Source organism: Oratosquilla oratoria, chromosome 18 (genome assembly GCF_046742065.1).
Source record: "Oratosquilla oratoria isolate Oo_2021 chromosome 18, ASM4674206v1, whole genome shotgun sequence".
In the NCBI taxonomy this organism is placed as follows: domain Eukaryota; kingdom Metazoa; phylum Arthropoda; class Malacostraca; order Stomatopoda; family Squillidae; genus Oratosquilla; species Oratosquilla oratoria.
This window is the reverse complement of record NC_134794.1, coordinates 22,047,163-22,062,629: the sequence shown is the minus strand read 5'-3', so window position 1 is coordinate 22,062,629 and position 15,467 is coordinate 22,047,163. Positions and strand designations below refer to the sequence as shown.

The following is a 15,467-nucleotide window of genomic DNA, read 5'->3' as shown; positions in this document are numbered from 1 at the left end:
TCCATGTAAAGATTGAACAGCCAGGGCAACATAACATATTCCTGATGAAGTCCCACCTTTACCTCAAACCATTCACTCTCTCCATTTCTAATCCTAACACAAGCTCTACTACTCTCGTAAAAACTCTTGACTGCTCTTAACAGCTTTCCTCCTATCCCATATATCTGCAGTACCTCCCACAGTGCCTTCCTGTCTACCCTGTCGTAAGCCTTTTCCAGATCCATAAAAGCCCAAAAAACATCCTTCCCTTTTCCTACAGCTTTCTCACATATGTCTTACCACAAAAATCTGATCTACACAACCCCTACCTGTTCTAAACCCACACTGTTCCTCACCAATTACTCCCTCTGTTCCTCTCCTAATCCTCTCAATCAAGACCCTCCCATAAGCCTTCCCAACTACACTCAACAAGCTGATCCCTCTGAAACTACTACACTCACACTTGTCCCCCTTTCCCTTGTAAAGCGGAACTATACAGGCATTCCTCCAGTCCTCCGGCACTCTACCCTCTTTTAAACAAACATTAAATAACCTCACCAGCCAGTCCACCATAACTGTACCTCCTTTCTTCAGACATTCTGCATGGCATCCATCCAGACCAGGTGCCTTACCTGCTCTCATCATCTTAACTGCTGCTTTCACTTCATCCTTCCCTATTTCTCCTCCATTTTCCTCACTCATCACTCTCACTTTCTTAGCGCTTCCCACTGCAACTGGCTTTCCCTCCCTATCCTCCTTCACATTTAGCAACTCCCTAAAATACTCTGCCCACCTTCCTCTCAGTGCCTTCTCTTCCATTATCATCTCTCCATCTGCACCTTTTACCTTTTCTTCTCTACTTGATTCGCCTCCTCTTTCTCTTTTAATTTCCTTCCAAAATATCTTTTTATTTCTTCCAAAATTTCTGTCATACTCTTTCCCCACTTCACATCTGCTCTCCTCTTTGCTTCCTTTATCGTATGCTTAACTTCCCTTCTCTTTACTTTGTACCCCGTCTGGGGTATTGGCTGCATATTATTGTGGCAAAGTAGCATGCAGTTGATACTTTAGGGTCTATATGGGGTGCCCCTATGGACCAGATCATGCATCGTTTTGTCTGTGATAGATGAAAACTCTGTTCATAGAGAAATGATGACACATTTATACTACAACTCTCCCTCCGTTATGCTGTCCCCCAACCTCTTGTTACTGTCCTGTACCATTTCTCTGAATATTCATTTCCTTTTTTCGTGGACCCTATGGTGGGGGAAGAGAATGCTACCACCAAGTAGGAGTCCTACTACATGTAGCCCCAAAAGGGGTCATTCCTAAAAAGAAGAAGAAAAGGCATAAGAGGGTCTGGGAGTTTTCCAACCAGTACCCTAAGGTTTGGGTCTTTTAATGTGCATGGATGTGGTACAGATGAGAGTAAAAGGGAAGAGATAGGCAGTATGTTTGTGAGAAGAAAGATGGATGTGCTGGCTATGAGTGAAACTAAGATGAAAGGAAAGGGCAACTGTGAGTTTGGGAGTGTAGCTGGGAGGTACTCAGGAGTGAAGAGGGGACAAGGGAGAGAAGGGGTGGCTATACTAGTAAGTGAAGAGATAAGAAAGCGGGTAGTGGAGTGGAAGGAGGTTTCATCAAGGTTGATGTGGATGAAGGTGAAGGTGGGAAGGGAGATGTAGGTTTTTGTGAGTATGGACCTAGTAGTGAGAAGAGCATAGAGGAAAGGGAGGCTTTTTGGGTAGATATAAATGAGTGCATAGAGGGATTAGGGAGAAATGTCAATGTAGTTGTATTAGGAGACCTTAATGCTAAGGTAGGAAAAGAACCAATAGACGGAGTGATTGGGAAGTATGGAGTTCCAGGTAAAAATCGTAGTGAAGAAATGATGGTGGAGATGTGTCTTGAAAGAGTTGATGATAGCAATACAGTGTTTAGGAAGAAAGTCAAGCATAAGTACACATGGTAGAGGGTGGTGGGTGGAAGGGTGGCAGATAGAGCATTAATGGACTATATAGTGGTGACCAGGAGTATGGTAGGAAGAGTTAAGGATGTACATGTTCTAAAGGGAGAGAGTGGGGGAATATCAGATCATTTTCTGGTGGAAGGTAAATTGAGAGTGGAGAATAGGTGTAGAAAGAGGAAAAGGGCAGAAGGTAGGGAGGTACTTAGAGTGAACTGCTTAAATGAGGAAAAAAAGGAGAGTAAGTATAAGAAGAAGCTGAAAGAGGAGTGGGAGGGAGTAAAAGATAGAGTAGAACTAGGAGTGGAGGAGGAATGTGGATGGTTCAAGGAGGGAGTCATGAGGTGTGCAAAGATGGTGTGTGGAACAAGGAGGGCAGGAGGAAATAGAAGGAAGGGTAGTGAGTGGTGGGATGAGGAAGCAAAGAAATGTGTAGAAGAGAAGAAGCAGGCATTCATAGATTGGCTGCAAATTAGGATGAGGGAATCGTATGATTTGATGTAGGTCTTAAAAATTCTAAAGGGAGTTGACAATAACAAAAGTGAAGGAAATTTTCAAACTGAATGCAACTCAAACAAGAATAATGGTCTCAAACTGTCAGGAAGTAGATTTAATATGTAAGTGGATAGAAACAACTTTGCCAACCAAGTAAATGAATGGAATAAACTTCCTGCAGAGGTAATGCAATGTAGTACAGTTTGAAGTTTTAAGATTCATATAGATAAGCACCTATGCAAAATGTTGTAATGCCTGCCGTTTATTTTATTTTTTATATATTATAAATATAAATATATTATAAAGGGAAAATATAAATATGAATATATTATAAAGGGAAAAGGGAACAAGTGTGAATGTAGTAGTTTCAGAGGGATTAGCTTGTTGAGTGTAGTTGGGAAGGCTTATGGGAGGATCTTGATTGAGAGGATTAGGAGAGGAACAGAAGGAGTAATTGGTGAGGAACAGTGTGGATTTAGGACAGGTAGAGGTTGTGTAGATCAGATCTTTGTGGTAAGACAAATATGTGAGAAAGCTATAGGAAAGGGGAAGGATGTTTTTTGGGCTTTTATGGATCTGGAAAAGGCTTATGATAGGGTAGACAGGAAGGCACTGTGGGAGGTTATGCAGATATATGGGATAGGAGGAAAGCTTCTACGAGCTGTCAAGAGTTTTTATGAGAGTAGTAGAGCTTGTGTCAGGATTGGAAATGGAGAGAGTGAGTGGTTCGAGGTAAAGGTGGGACTTCGTCAAGGCTGCGTTATGTCGCCCTGGCTGTTCAATTTATACATGGATGGGGTAGTGCGAGAGGTAAATGCAAGGGTAGTGGCAAGGGATTGGAGATGGTTAAAGAAAATGGAGAAAAGTGGGAGGTGAGCCAGCTGTTGTTTGCGGACGACACTGTGCTTGTGGCAGGATCGGAGGAGGGATTGAGGAAGTTGGTGGCAGAGTTTGGGAGAGTATGTGATAGAAGAAAGCTAAAGATAAATGTGGGTAAAAGTAAGGTGATGAGATGTACAAGGGGTGAAAGTGGCAGTAGACTGGAAGTGAGCATTAAAGGAGAGCGACTGGAGGAAGTGGATAGTTTTAGATACTTGGGTGCAAATGTGGCAGGGAAAGGTGGAGTGAAAGTGGAGGTAGAATGTAGATTGAGAGAAGCGAGTAAATGCCTTGGTGGATTAAAGAGTGTAATGAGGAATAGACATTTGGGAATGGATGCTAAGAGGAGACTGTATGAAGGAGTGATTGTGCCAACAGAACTGTATGGGGCAGAAACATGGAACATAAGAGAAGAAGAGAGAAGGAGTTTGAATGTGTTTGAGATGAGGTGTCTGAGAAGTATGATAGGGGTTACTAGGCTAGATAGAGTGAGAAATGAGGAGGTGAGGAGGAGAACAGGGATGGAAAAGGAGCTGGAAGATAGGGTTGATGAAAAAGTATTAGGATGGTTTGGACACATGGAAAGAATGAGTGAAGAAAGACTAGTAAAAGAAGTGTGGAAGGCAGATGTGGAGGGAGTGAACATGAGGGGACGTCCTAGGATGAGGTGGATGGATGGGGTGAAGGGGGCTTTGGGGAAGAGGGGAATGTCTGTTGAGGAAGGACGGGAGAGGACAGAAGACAGGGGTGAATGGAGAATGGTTGTATATGGATGATGATGTGATTGCATGAGGTGGAATGGGAGGGTGGATGGGGGGTGAGGTAGTATGTGTGAGCAAAATTTGACGCAGCCCGAAGGGATTTCTCCCCGTCCTCTCATTTTATGCAATGGGGGGACGGAGAGGCGGGGTCGCCGATTTAATGAAGCGGCCTTGCTGTGGATGTGCTGTGTCTTGCGACACTGCTTCTGACCCAGGGCAGTGGACAAGGTGCAGGGATGACCCGTCATTCAGGAGGTGCTAAGATAAGAGGGAGGGTGGAGTTGTGTGGAGTGTATTCAGAGATGGAATGGGTGGGAATGATTTTATGCCTTTTTCTTTTTGGCTACCCCCCTTGTAAGGGGGAAAAGCCTTGGTATATGTACGTATGTATATTATAAATTATTGTTATTTTTCTGTTTATTATTTGTCATTATCCATTTATTTTATTCATTTATCTTTTTCTTTCTGTAATGCTCTTCCTTTGTAATCCTTTGTAAACCAGTGAATGAGGATTGGTTACAAGTTAGAATTAGGAAAGCTTATTAGAAAGAGGAAAAGCAACAAAATGCAGGATGAAGAAAGCAAAGAGTAGGACATGTAAATTAGAGTAAGAGTTGAACTGAAATTTTGAAAAGAAAATAGATTAATATACTTATTTTTACAGGAATGAAGACAGGGTATGAGATAAGATAGAGGAAAAGGTTAAGAGTACAGATGGACAGAGTTAATACAAGTAAAGACAGAAATGGGAAGGTGGATAAAATATTTCATGGAAGTGTTGAGTGCAGAGGAAGTTAGGGATTGATTAATTGTGGCAGTGGGAAATGCTAGAAAAGAGCAGTGTGATGGGAGAAGAAAAGTGGATAGTTATAAGTATCTAGTCACATGTAACAGAATGGAGGAGTAAGGGAGGAGTTAAAATGTAGTGAAGGAAGCAAGTTAATGTTTTGAGGGGAATGAAAAATGCTTACAACATTGTGTGGGGCAAAGACTTGGAATGTAAGAGGAGCAGAAAGGAAAAAAACTGAGTTTGTTTGAAATTAAAGTGTTTAAGAAGTATGGTGGAGGATACAACAGTTGTTAGAATGAGAAATGAGGAGGTGAGGAGAGCATGGATTGAAAAGGTAGATGACAGATAGGGTTGATACTTTGATGGCTTGAGTATAGGGAAAGATTAGAAAAAAAAGTATGGATGGAAGTGGATGCAGTGAACTTAAAGAAAAAACCAAGAATAGGATGGATGGATGTGGTGAAGGGACCTTTGGGTAAAAGGGGAATGGTGTGTACACAGAGAATGCTGGTTTTTTCATGCGAACAATCAGTGCTGATTGGTGTAGATCCACACTATTTTCCGGCACTGGTAGGTGATCACAAAGGATGTGGGTAATTTCCTCTGACTATCAAGGGGATGGACATGGTAGCAGATCTATGTGTCATTCTCAGTTTTGATTTACCAGCTGTGATGTAGATATGTCAATCTCATAGTCTGATGATGAGCTAATATTGCTCAAGAATATTTATGTAAAACTGCATGCATGCATGCATACATATGGTGTGGCAGGGGCTGTGTATTCGTGGTGAAATGACGTAGGTCGTAATTGTATCTCCGCTTAACTTTTTTTTTTTTTTTTTTTTTTTCAAAATGGAAACCCCTAAAGCTAAAGACTCAATTAAAAGAAGCCTGGAAGAAACACCATTAGGGGTAGTAAGAAAAAAATCATGCTTCGCATCAACACCTAGAGAATACCAAAGGTTAGACGTAAGTAGATTTTCCGGTTTTGAAAGAGAAGGCAATGGATTACTTAGAGTAGAGATGGATAGAGAACCCAGATACAGGAATATAATGAGGAATAGAGATTTAAATGACATCGTTGATGAACTATTAGAGCTTAAAAGCGAATACAAGATAATGTACCAGGAAATATCAAACTTAAGAAAAGCTAACAAAGAGAACAATAGGGAGATAGACGAGTTGAAAAGGGAATTAAAACAGCTTAAGGGTGATAATGAGAGGCTGAAAAGTGAGGGTAATAGTAGGAACGAGGCTCTGAAACAAGAAATTAAAAGTCAAATGAAGGAGGTGACTGAAAAGGTGAAAGAAAAAATCAAGGAGAATGACCTACAGGAAATAAAAAAACAGTGGTAAATTGAACAGGAAAGTCAAGAAATATCCCTAAAGAAAATAATGGAACAACAGGTAAAAGATAATACCAAAGAAACTGTAATTCAGATTATTAAAAAGAAAAGTAACCTAGTTAGGGACACAGTGGATAGAAAAAGGTGTATAGTAGTCTATGGCACTAAAGAAAAGCACAATTTACCAAGATATCAGAGGGAAAAGGAAGAAAAAGAGATTGCCAAAGAAATACTAAAAGAGTTACAAACAGATGAGTTAGGCTGGGACCGAGAAATCGAGGAAACCCATAGAATGGGCAGGTACTCTAAAGATAAACAGTATAGACCACTAAAAGTTAAACTTAGATTGCAATCAAGCGCAGAAGAAATATTATCTAGAACAATAAGATTAGCAAACAGCGAACAGTACAAAAATATTTGGATAAAAAAAGAAATGGGTGAGGTAGAAAAAGAGAAAGAAAAAGAACTTAGGAATGAGGTGAATCAAAGGAATGAGAATAGAACTGAAAAGGAAAAGGAGGAGTTTTTTTGGGGAGTGATAGACATGAGGCTGAGAAAAAGATATATAGGGAAAATGGAAACAAAGAAGACAGAAGGGGAGGAGGAGAAAAGAAACTAAAAATAGCTTATACAAATATAGATGGAATAATTTCAGGAATAAACGAACTAAATGATTATCTAGTCTCAGAAGAACCAGACATAATGGGCATTGTAGAAACCAAATTAAAGTACACCGTAACACCCCACACTGTAGGACAAGGTGTATACAACTGTTGGACAAAGAATAGAAAGAACAAACAGGGCAGAGGAGTTCTAATATTGACTAAGAAAAATTTGAGTGTAACAAAAATAACTGAAGGAAAAAACAATGTAGAATCAATTATAGTACAAGTTGAAGGTAAACAAATGAAGAAAAGAAAATTTGCAGTGGTATATGTACCTCCTAAAACACAAGCCTGGACAGAAAGGGATCATTCCGAGTTACTAGAAGATACAAAAGATGAATTAATTGAAACACTGAAAGATGGAGGAAATACAGTAATTATGGGTGACTTTAATTCAAAAGAAATATGCTGGGAAGAAATGACAGTGAAGGGGGGAGAGAAACACTGGGGCAATGTACTCCTTGACTTGACCATTGAATACACAATGACCCAGTGGATTAAAGAAAATACTAGATACAGTGGAAATGAAGAACCCTCAAAATTAGACTTAATACTTATGACAGAACCTGAGATTATTGAAAAAATTGATTATAAAACTCCGATAGGAAAAAGTGACCATGTACTAATTGAAATGGAATTGAAAGAACAAATGGACCAAAGCAAGAATGATAAACATAGAATAGGAAGACCTATGTATAACAAAACAAACTTTGAGAAACTTATAACATTCTTTCGCAATGCAAACTGGGAAAAATTCCAAAACGAAGATACAGGGATAGAAGAAAAATGGAATATATTAAAAGAAATTTATAATGAAGGAGTGAACAAATATGTACCACAACAAAAAATGGAAAAGGCATACATAAAGAGTTGGTACAACAAAAGATGTAGTGAAGCTAAGGAAAAAAGAGACAAAGCTTGGAAAAAGTGGAAAAGAGATAAGAAACAAAGCAAATGGCAAACGTACATCAAACTAAGAAACGAATATGTAAAAATACGCAGAGATGAAAAGAGGAATTATAAAAAAAAGATAATAGACAAATGTAAGGAAGAACCCAAACTATTTTACAAATATGTAAATGGAAAACTGAAAAACAAACAAGAAATAGAAAAACTGCGCCAAGATAAAAAGGAATATACAGAAGAACTGGAAATGGCTGAAATTATGAACAACCACCTCAGATCAGTATTCACAATAGAAAGCTCGCCTAACAGTGTAGATAGAGAGAGAGAATTATCCCCAGCAATGAAAGAAATAAACGTAACACAAAAAGAAATCAGTGATCAAATTAAAACCCTTGATGTCAGAAAATCACATGGCCCAGACGGGATTGCAAACTGGATACTGAAGGAATGTATGGAAGAATTAACTGACAAAATATATAATATAATTAAATCCTCACTTAAAGAAGGAAAAGTACCATTGGACTAGAAAAAGGCAAACATTGTACCCATTTATAAGGGAGGTGATAAAGAAGATCCATCTAACTACAGACTAGTCTCACTAACAAGCACAATAGCAAAAATTTGTGAAAGAGTTGTCAAAAAGAGATGGGTTAGATACCTGGAAGAAAAATCTATACTGAACCCAAATCAATTTGGATTCAGACAAGGGAGATCATGTACAACAAATCTGATCTGCTTTTACTCAAGATTAGTAGACATAATACAAGAAAGAGATGGATGGGCGGACTGTGCTTTTCTGGACCTGCAAAAGGCATTCGATAAGGTACCTCATAAGAAATTAATAAATAAGATAGAATCAAAGGGTGGAATCAGAGGAAAATTATTGGAATGGATGGAAGACTTCCTGATTGGGAGGAAAATAAGAGTTGTAATTAGAGAAAAATTCTCAAACTGGGAAGAAGTAAAAAGCGGTGTCCCGCAAGGATCGGTACTGGCCCCGATCTTGTTCGCCGAATACATTAATGACATGAATGAAGGCGTGGAGTGCTATATGAATTTTTTTGCAGATGCAAAATTACTTAAAAAGGTAAAAACGGAAGAGGACTGCAACTCATTGCAACAAGATCTGGACACGATATGGAATTGGACTCAAAGGTGGGAAGTGAAATTTAATATTAAGAAATGCAGTATAATGGAATTTGGAAAGAGTAAAAACAGAATATCAAAAGAATACAGAATTGGAGAAGAAAAAATAAAAAAGCAAACTCTGAAAAAGATCTTGGAGTGATGATTGGAAAGGACATGAAACCTGATAAGCATATAAATAAAATATTCGGAGAAACCTACAACTTATTGAGGTCAATCAAAGTGGCATTTACTTATATGGATGAAGAAATGATAAAGAAAATACTAACTACACTAATAAGACCAAAACTAGAGTACGCAGCATCACTTTGGACACCCAGCACCAAAAAGAATATTAAGAAACTAGAAAGATTACAAAGAGCGACAACCAAACTAGCACCGAATCTCACCGAACTAACACATGTGCAAAGACTATCCAAACTGAACCTACCAACACTGGAACAAAGAAGAGAAAGAGGAGATTTGCTGACTATCTACAGAATAATGAAGGGAATGGAAGTTTTAGACAGGAACGACCTGTTAGTGTGGGACAACGGTAAAACGAGAGGACACGGAAAAAAACTGAAAAAAGATAGCTATAGAAAAAACTTGAAAAGGAACAGTTTCCCACATAGAGCGATTAATACATGGAACAAATTAGACAACAAAACAGTATGTGCAAACACTATACAAGATTTTAAGATAAAACTTGATGCGGAGAGATACAAAGACGGGTCACCACGAGCATAGCTCCCCTCCCATATATTACAACTAGGTAAATACATACATACATATACCAAAGGTTTTTTCCCCCTTACAAGGGAAGTAAAAAAAAAAAAAAGCATAGTAACTGCTCCCACCCATTCCGTCCCCTACATACTCCACTCCCCTCTACCTTTTTCCCTCCCTCTTATCTTGGCACCTCCTGGATGATAGGTCATCCCTGCATCTTGTCCACTGCCCTGGGTCGGAAGCAGTGTCACAAGACAGCACATCCACAGCAAGGTCGCTTCATTAGATTGGCGACACCCCCCTCTCCATCCCCTTATGCAGAAAAGGAGAAGACAGGGAGAAATCCCTTTGGGCTGCATCAATTTATTTCTCATACATACTCCCTCACCCCCCATCCCCCACCCACTCCACCTCATGCATCACATATTTACATTTGTTTATATGGTGTAATTCTTGGCAGGGGTTGACACCACCAATTGCTCATGCAAGAAAACCAGCATTCTCTGTGTAAGCACCCAAATGTCAAACAGGGCAGGGAGAGGGCAAGAGATAGATGTGGGGTGAGTGTGAATGGATGATAAATTGACCCAGCACATTGTCTCTTCTAATTACTTGTGAGTGGACGAGGAGCAAGGGTGGGCATGTAATGAGGCAGTGGGGCTAAACCAGCTTCTGCTGTTGGGAGCTTTTATAGATGTGTTGTGCCATGATGCATTACTTTTGACCTAGACAATAGGTAGGGGGTATGGATGACCCTTCATCTAATCAATCAGTCAATCTGTTGCCCCTCATCTCTCTTGCAGAAGACCTGCAGCCTTCAGGTAGCTGGCAACAGTCTCCAGGTGAGACTATAAGTCACTCAGGGAAGATGTGTTGCTGTCTAGGGTTTGTTACTGTGAGGCATTGTAGTGTAAGGTTTTATGTCCTCTCTGATGGTTGCATCTGTGACAGTTTGAGTGCATCACCATGCCTATTTCGTGTTGGTAGTGTCTTTATGTTGGATGGTGTTCAGAGTGCAGAATAAATGGGTATTGGATGGGTAAAGAGTGAGTGCATGTCTTGGCTAACCCCCTCCCTTATGAGGGAAAAGGTTTTTTAGTTTTTGTATGTGTGTGTGTATTTACCTAGTTGTATCATACGGAAAGGGAGCTATGCTTGTAGTGACCCGTCTTTGTATCTTTCAGCATCTAGTTTGTTCTTAAAATCTTGTATGGTTTTTGCACACACTGTTCCCTCATCCAATTTTATGCAGACATCCACCACCCTGTGTGGGAAACTATTCTTTTTCAGATCTCTTGTGTAACTATCCTTTTTGAGTTTCTTTTCATGTCCTCTTGTTTTTCTTTTATCCCACTTTAAATCTTCTCTGTCAAGGACTTCCATGCCTTTCATGATTCTGCAAATGGCCAGTAGATCTCTTTCTCTTCTTTGTTCCAGGGGTGGTAGTTTCACTTCTGGACAATCTCTGTATGTCAATTTTGAGAGTATTGGTGCCATCTTTGTCATTGTGTTGTGGATTCTTTCTAATATCTTTATATTCCTTTTTGTGCTGGACGTCCATAGTGTCGCAGTGTACCCCAGTCTTGGTCTTATCAGTGTGACTAATATTTTCCTTACCATTACCTCACCCATGTAATTAAAGGTCACCTTTATTGACCTTGGTAAATTGTAGGTTTCTTCAACTATTTTGTTAATATGCTTGTCTGCTGATACTCCTAGGTCCTTTTCCAAGCTAACTTTTTTAGCTTCCTTTGTACATACATATACCAAGGCTTTTTCCCCCTTACTAGGGAGGTAGCCAAAAAGGAAAAGGCATAAAATCATTCCCACCCATTCCATCCCTGAATACACTCCACACCCCTCCACCCTCCCTCTCATCTTAGCACCTCCTGGATGACGGGTCATCCCTGCACCTTGTCCACTGCCCTGGGTCAGAAGCAGTGTCGCAAGACACAGCACATCCACAGCAAGGCTGCTTCATTAAATTGGCGACCCCCCTCTCAGTCCCCCCATGCATAAAAGGAGAAGACGGGGAGAAATCCCTTCGGGCTGCGTCAAATTTTGCTCACACATACTACCTCACCCCCCATCCCCCCACCCATTCCACCTCATGCATCACAACATCATCTATATACAACCATTCTCCATTCACCCTTGTCCTCTGTCCTCTCCCATCCTTGCTCAACAGACATTCCCCTCTTCCCCAAAGCCCCCTTCACCCCATCCATCCACCTCATCCTAGGACGTCCCCTCATGTTCACTCCCTCCACATCTGCCTTCCATACCTCTTTTACTAGTCTTTCTTCACTCATTCTTTCCATGTGTCCAAACCATCCTAATACTCTTTCATCAACCCTATCTCCCAACTCCCTTTCCACCCCCGTTCTTCTCCTCACCTCCTCATTTCTCACTCTTATCTAGCCTAGTAACCCCCATCATACTTCTCAGACACCTCATCTCAAACACATTCAAATTCCTTCTCTCTTCCTCTCTTATGTTCCATGTTTCTGCCCCATACAGTGCTGTTGGCACAATCACTCCTTCATACAGTCTCCTCTTAGCATCCATTCCCAAATGTCTATTCCCCATTACACTTTTTAATCCACCAAGGGATTTACTTGCTTCTCTCAATCTACATTCTACCTCCACCTCCACTCTGCCTTTTCCTGCCACATTTGCACCCAAGCATCTAAAACTATCCACTTCCTCCAGTCGCTCTCCCTTAATGCTCACTTCCAGTCTGCGGCCACTTTCACCCCTTGAACATCTCATCACCTTACTTTACCCACATTTATCTTCAGCTTTCTTCTATCACACACTCTCCCAAACTCTGTCATCAACTTCCTCAATCCCTCCTCCGATCCTGCCACAAACACAGTGTCGTCCTCAAACAACAGCTGGCTCACCTCCCACTTTTCTCCATTTCTTTATCCATCTCCAATCCCTGACCCACCACCCTTGCATTTACCTCTCGCACTACCCCATCCATGTACGAGTTGAACAGCCAGGGCGACATAACGCATCCCTGACGAAGTCCCAACTTTACCTCGAACCACTCTCTCTATTTCTAATCCTGACACAAGCTCTACTATAAGCTTTCCTCCTATCCCATATATCCGCAAAACCTCCCACAGTGCCTTTCTGTCTACCCTGTCGTAAGCCTTTTCCAGATCCATAAAAGCCTAAAAAACATCCTTCCCCTTTCCTATAGCTTTCTCACATATTTGTCTTACCACAAAGATCTGATCTACACAACCTCTACCCGTCCTAAATCCACACTGTTCCTCACCAATTACTCCTTCTGTTCCTCTCCTAATCCTCTCAATCAAGATCCTCCCATAAGTCTTCCCAACTACACTTAACAAGCTAATCCCTCTGAAACTATTACATTTACACTTATAACCTTTTCCCTTGTAAAGTGGAACTATACAAGCATTCCTCCAGTCCTCTGGCACTCTACCCTCTCTCCAGCAAACATTAAATAACCTCACCAGCCAGTCCACCATCACTGTACCTCCTTTTTTTAGACACTCTGCATCATCTTAACAACTGCCTTCACTTCATCCTTATTTATTTCTCCTCCATTTTCCTCACTCATCACGGTCATTTTCTTAGCATTTCCCACTGCAACTATCTTTCCCTCCCTATCCTCCTTCACATTTAGCAACTCCCTAAAATACCCTGCCCATCTTCCCCTTACTGCCTTCTCTTCCATTATCATCTCTCCATCTGCACCTTTTACCTTTTCTTCTCTACTTGATTTGCCTCCTCTTCCTCTCTAAATTTCTTTCCAAAACATCTTTATATTACTTTCAAAATTTTCTGTCATACTCGTACCCCACTTCACATCTGCTCTCCTCTTTGCCTCCTTTACCTTTTGCTTTACTTCTCTTTTCTTTTCTTTGTACCTCTCATATGTCTCCCTCGTCCTATTTTGTAACCAATCTGTGAAAGCTCGCTTCTCTTCTACAACCTTCTTTGTTTCCTCATCCGACCACTCACTACCCTTCCTTCTATTTCCTCCTGTCCTTCTTGTTCCATACACCATCTTTGCACACTTTGTGACTCCCTCCTTGAACCATCCCCATTCCTCCACTCCTAGCTCTACTCTATCCTTCACTCCCTCCCATTCCTCCCTCAGCTTCTTCTTGTACTCCTTTTCATTTAAAGAGTTCACTCTAAGCACCTCCCTACCTTTTGTCCTTTTACTCTTCCTCCATCTATCCTCCACTCTCAACTTACCTTCCACCAAAAAATTATCTGATATGTACATCCTTAACTCTTCCTATCATACTCCTCTCTACCACTACATAATCCATTAACGCTCTATCTACCGCCCTTCCATCCACCACCCTCTCCCATGTGTACTTATGCTTGACTTTCTTCTGAAACACTGTATTTGCTATCATGAACTCTCTTTCTAGACACATCTCCACCATCAACTCTCCACTACAATTCTTTCCTGGAATTCCACATTTCCCAACTACTCCATCAATTGGATCATTTCCTACCCTAGCATTAAGGTCTCCCAGTACTATTACATTGACATTTCTCCCTAATCCCTCTATGCACTCATTTAAATCTATCCAAAAAGCCTCCCTTTCTTCTACACTCTTCTCACTACTTGGCCCATATGCACTTACAAAAACCCACATCTCTTTTCCCAGTTTCACCTTCATCCACATTATCCTTGAGGAAACCTCCTTCCACTCCACTACACATTTACCTATCTCTTCACTTATTAATATAGCCACCCCTTCCCTCCCTTCACTCCTGATAATCTCCCACTTACACTCCCAAACTTACACTTACCCTTCCTTTTCAACTTAGTTTCACTCAAAGCCAACACATCCATCTTTCTTCTCACAAACATACTACCTATCTCTTCCCTTTTACTCTCATCTGTACCACATCCACGCACATTAAAAGACCCAAACCTTAGAGTGCTGGTCGGAAAACTCCTAGACCCTTTACATTTTTTAGGAATGTCCCCTGTGGGGCTACAGGGAGAAGGATGCCTGGTCCCAATCCCCGTCCCTTTTTTCTCGCCTCTTACGATCCAAGTGGAAATACTTGGTGGCAGTATTCTTTTCCCCCACCACAGGGTAGGTAGGCAAAAAAGGAAATGAATATTCAGAGAAATGGTAGAGGACAGTAACAAGGGATTGGGGGACAGCATAACGGAGGGACAGTTGTAGTATAAAAGTGTCATCATTTCTCTATGAGCAGAGTTTTCCTCTATCACAGACAAAATTATGTGTGGCTCTGGTCCGTAGGGGCGCCCCATATAGACCCTAAAGTATCAACTGCATGCTACTTTGCCACAATAACATGCAGCCAAACTCTATTATACATTTCTTGCTAGTAGTTTTGCGTCATCTGCAACGAAGTTCATATAACATTTTACACCTTCATCCATGTCGTTTATATACATGGCAAACATTATCAGAGCTAATACAGAACCATGTGTGTGTGTGTGTGTGGTGTATATATATATGCCAACATTCTCTCTCAATTATTATAATTTTCCCTTGCAGTCCAACAACGTACTCCTGGCAAGGAGGTGCCGTGATAAGTAGATCAGCACATTTCCCAGAAATGTTGGTCACTCGACGGGAATGGGAAGAAAATGGATTTTCCATCTGCCAATCAAGATTTCATATTTGACAGCCTCCTTTCAAATATTAGATGCATAAGTTAAACATCTTGATTCAGTGTTCTTTTCATATCTGTTAAGGCCTTCAGTAAACATTCTATGTTTTTGTATTAAGAGAAGATATTTAATTTAATTTTTTCTTTCTTCTAATAAAATGTAAAATGTTT

The 15,467-nt window shown here is 40.6% G+C and overlaps 1 protein-coding gene across 3 annotated transcripts in view; it reads left to right on the top strand.

Moving 5' to 3' along the window:
• The window catches only part of Arp6 (Actin-related protein 6), an 82,808-nt gene extending 67,341 nt beyond the window's left edge, over positions 1 to 15,467 (top strand). For 2 of the 3 annotated variants that reach the window (XM_076201687.1, XM_076201686.1), the window contains one exon: positions 15,182 to 15,467. In XM_076201687.1, coding sequence (XP_076057802.1) covers positions 15,182 to 15,311 — 130 coding nt within the window. In that variant the 3' untranslated portion in view covers positions 15,312 to 15,467. Of the gene's footprint in view, positions 1 to 5,738; positions 5,811 to 15,181 lie in introns of those variants that run through there. The other variant, XM_076201688.1, reaches the window with a different exon arrangement.